The 4,617-nt window shown below is 36.3% G+C and overlaps 1 protein-coding gene across 1 annotated transcript; it reads left to right on the forward strand.

Moving 5' to 3' along the window:
• Nucleotides 1-1,963: 1,963 nt before the first annotated feature.
• On the forward strand, nt 1,964-3,402 carry LOC107781008 (uncharacterized). The gene is made up of 4 exons (XM_075240373.1): nt 1,964-2,039; nt 2,145-2,167; nt 2,262-2,873; nt 2,971-3,402. The coding sequence occupies exons 1-4, from the start codon at nt 1,964-1,966 to the stop codon at nt 3,400-3,402; spliced, it is 1,143 nt and encodes a 380-aa protein (XP_075096474.1).
• Nucleotides 3,403-4,617: the final 1,215 nt, after the last annotated feature.

Consider the following 4,617-nt stretch of genomic DNA (forward strand, 5'->3'; position numbering starts at 1 on the left):
AAGAATAAAAATCAGAAGCAAAACCAAAGCCCCCAGCTTTCTTTAGTTCTGCGTGTGTGTTTACCGGCAGCAGGGATCTAAGCGACAGCCATGTCTCTCCACAATAGAGAGAGTTTGGAGATGAAGGGTGAGGCAGCGGCTCGTTCTAGCCTTGGAGCTCGTCGGTGAGTTGAGCTCAGGCACGAGAGGCGACCACCTCCATTTTAAGAGAGACGGGAGAGCTTGGAGGCTATTTTCATCAGAGAGGAGGAATCGAGTTTTTGGGGAGGCCCTTAGGAGATGTAGGATTAGCGTTTTTCTTTGGGGGAGGGAGGGTCCTCGGGGTTCTTGGTTGCTGCTGCGGGTAAGTATTCAGAATGAAGCAGCAGCAAAATCAGATCAAGGAAAACGGCTGATTGCCTTTTTTTTTTTTTTTGGGGAAAATTTCAAATTAAAACAAGTGGGCTGCATCCTTTTCAACTTTATAGCCCATATTTAACTTTACAATTCAGTAGCCCACAAATTAGGGGCCCAAATCTGAAAAAGGGGCATTATTTTCGGTATTTTGAGACTACCAAGCGCGATTTTATCTCATTCAGCTGGATTTTCTCAGATTCTTTTCAATCTTCTTCCAAAAATACTTCAAAAACGAGATCCTGCGATAAATGCAGGTACGAAAACCCTAGCATTTCTTCTTCATCTAGAATTTATTCAATTTTTTTGCTACGAAGCAGCGCAATTCTCCTTTTTGCTGCAATTTTGATTTCAATTTTTTGTTAGATGGAGATTTTTCCTGTTTACCTTCTTCATAGTGGTGAATGAGAAGAAAACAAGTTTGTGAATTTCATCAGTGATTGTGTAATAATTGAGTCCACATTCAACTACAACAATTTAGTTGCAGCTATTTCGGAACAGATTAGGATCGATAGTGATTTAAACACAATAGAGATTAACTTTGTGCCAAATGTTGGTTTGCCGCCGATCACGATTTACAACGATACAGGAGTTAAGGTGTATATAGAATTAAAGAAAAAAAACTTGAATTTCATTGAATATCCCCTGTTTGTAGTGAAAGAGATTTAAGGAAATCATTTGGTTGTTACAAGTTCTGTGGTTGCTTCAAGTTCCAGTTGTTTGGTTGCTACAAATTCAAATTCTAAAGATGTATCAACAACTGATAGCACTGAGATTATTGCTATTGAATTGATTGAAAACACGAATTTTAGTGAAAATACGGGTATAATTGATAATATGTTGAACGAATTTGTTGAGGAGGATCAAGTTTATAAGGATAAAGAGATACTTATGAATGTGATGAAGAACTTGGTTGTACGCGAGAGGTTCCAATTCAAGGTGAAGAGATCAAGCGCAACAAGGTATGTCATTAATTGTATATTCTGTTGTATAAATATGTATAAAGTAGTATATATTTGTATATAGGTATTAAAATTAGTATATGTGCAGTTTGTATACAAGTGTATTTAGAAGTTGAATGATGTATAATACTAGGTATCACCTTACATGTCTGGATGACAATTGTGCTTGGAGTTTCAAATCTTCTACCATTTTCAAGGCAAACATATTCAAAGTGAGAAGTTACAATAATAATCACACATGCGGCTATGGTGAAAGATACTTAACACAACGTCAAGCTACTTCGGGTATAATTGCTAGTATAGTCAAGGACAAGTATGTTAATCCAAAAAAAGTTTACACCGCAAATGATATAATAGAGGACATACAAAAGCAACACAGGATTGAAGTGAGCTACATGAAATCATGGAAAGCTAAAGAAATAGCAATGGCAATGATAAGAGGGAGTCCGAGTGATTCATATAAGGAGCTGCCGAAGTATTTTTATATGTTGGAGCAAACAAATCCAGGATCGGTTACAAAGTTGCACAAATCAGAGGATCGGTGCTTTCTTTATGCATATGTTTCGCTATATGCATCTATCAAGGGCTGAGAGCATTGCAGACCGATAATGGTTGTTGACGGAAGCTTCCTTAAAGCAGCATATAAGGGTACCATATTGACTGCTTGCACACAAGATGGAGCTGGTGAGTTGACTGCATCTATGTTGTTTCTGCAGTTTGTATAATGTTTAAGTTTCATGTATAAAAGTGTATAGGATTTCACAACTGCTGTTTTTATAAAATTTGCAGTTGGTATAAATCTGTATAATTGTGTATAACTGTGTATAAGATTTGTATAAATTTTGCAGTTGGTATCTCCAGACTAAATTACATTCTGAATCCTAATATCTATTTTTGTATAAACAGGAAAAATCCTTTCCACTTGCGTATGCAATTGTGGATTCGGAGAATAATAAATCTTGGGAGTGGTTCTTTATCCAGATAAAGGATACTTTTGGAGTTAGGGAAGGGATGTGTATAGTTTCAGATAGAAATGAAAGCATCTTCAATGCCACAAAAGTTGTGTACCCAGAAGTACCACATTGTATTTGCATGTTTCACTTGTGGCAGAATGTAAAACGCACATTCAAGAAACATCACAAACAATTGAAGGATATCTTCTTTGCTTTGGCAAGAGCTTACACGATAGAGAAGTTTGAGTACCATATGACAGAGTTGTGCAACATTGATCCGAGGGTGCAGCCTTACTTGTTCGAAATTGGGTACGAAAGGTGGTTTAGAGCATATTCCAAGGTGAAAAGGTCGATGGTAATGACTTCCAATATTGCAGAGTCAATTAATGCAGCTAACAAGGATGCTAGAGAGTTACCAGTAATGCGATTGCTGGAGTACATGACAAATTTGCTACAACAGTGGAACAACAAAAACAGAAAAAGTGCAATGGAGACATCTACAAAGCTTGGCGAAAAGTACGACAAACTCCTTCGGGAAAATCTGATTGCATCGGAGCAAATGACGGTAAAATGAATCAAATATAATGAATCTTGGCACTTCTGACTTGCATTTTACTGTTCTTTAATTTTTTTTTATTTTTTTTTTAAAAAAACTTTTGCAGGTGAGGCCTGCTACGGATCAGTTATATATTGTGCTTGAAAGGGTAAGGAGAAACATAGTGTGCCTTGAAGAGGGAACATGCAGTTGCGGAAAATTTCAAATGGATGAACTTCCATGTCCGCATGCTTGGGCGGTTTTGAAGAACCAGCAGCTGAAACCTGGCCAGTATTGCTCTTTTTACTACAAGAAGGATAAACTCCTTAGCACTTATGAATTTCCAGTGAATCCGATGTCAGATGAAAGTTTATGGGTAATCCCAACAGAGGTGATGGAAGATGTGGTCCTACCACCTAAAGGGAGAAGGAATGCAGGAAGGCCAAGAAAGGAAAGACTCAAGCCTGCTTCAGAGAAAGAGTCTAAGAGAGCATTTTCATGTTCTGTGTGTGAACAAGGTGGTCACAATAGGAAAACATGTAGGAATCGACCAAAATAAATAGTTGGAAACAAAACGCTTCCTATTACATTTGTTGTCATGTTGAGTAGTTAAGTTTCAGAAACAATATAGTTACAAATGTTGATTAGTTAAGTTTCACAATCAATTGACATGTTTCATTATACATGTTTTGCTTATCCAATAATAGTGTCTTCCTGTTTTTAATGGTACTAAATATATTGATAAATTGTATAAATACAAAACAGGGCTGCAAACAATCACTGGTATTACATGTATAAAGATGTATAAATGAGAGTATAAGTTTGTATAAATTTGTATAACTATGTATATAATTGTATACATATGTATAAAACCTGCTACATTAACAAAACTGCAACCATAATGAAAATACATACTTTGTTAAAGGACAAAAGCAACTGAAAATATTCATTCCATAAAGATTGGATTCTCAGTCCATATCCATGTCTTGTTTCCCTTTCAGAATTCCAAAAGTACCTGAAGAAGGTGTCTCAGGGAATAAAGGAAGAGGACTGGGACTGGACCCATTTCATCCTTAGGAAATAATGGAAATATAGGTAACATAGGAGGAGTCATAACATACGGAATATTCTCTTGAACAGAGACGAATTCAGGATTTGAAATTATGGTAACAGGCAAAGAAGCGGCTGAAACCGAGACTTGACTTTCACCAGCAGTAGCCAGAAAAGGATGAAAAATAGGCTGCATTTCATTTGGAATAACACAATGGTGAAAGAAGCAAAGTCGAATAGCTTGTAAAGGACAAAAACAACTGAAAATATTCATTAAGATGTAATTCATTCACAACAACAATGTATAATGACTGCCTCAAATTACATTCATATCTATAATATCCTTTAAGGTTATCTCACAAGTAGCAGAATAGTTACAAAACTAGGCAACAACTCCTTATACATAGAACAACTATAGTAAAATGAAAATAACAGAACTACTTTCTTGGTCTCCACCTCTTCCTCTTCTTCAAAAGTCTCCCTGTGATTTCATCATCACTAATTGCACCAGACTGTTGTTTTTTCCTTCCATAATCCCATAACAGAGATCCCCACTTGGTGCGAAGTGTCTCAATGTCAAAATTATCCTTTCGAATTTCTTTACCAAGGATGAAATACTCAGCAAAGCCAGCAACAAAAGCACCACAATCACTGTAATTAAAAAGAAACAAATCAGATTCAAATACGTACACTAATAGTAAAATAGTAAAACAATTGAGATTAA

The sequence above is a fragment of the Nicotiana tabacum genome, chromosome 20 (assembly GCF_000715075.1).
Source record: "Nicotiana tabacum cultivar K326 chromosome 20, ASM71507v2, whole genome shotgun sequence".
NCBI lineage: Eukaryota > Viridiplantae > Streptophyta > Magnoliopsida > Solanales > Solanaceae > Nicotiana > Nicotiana tabacum.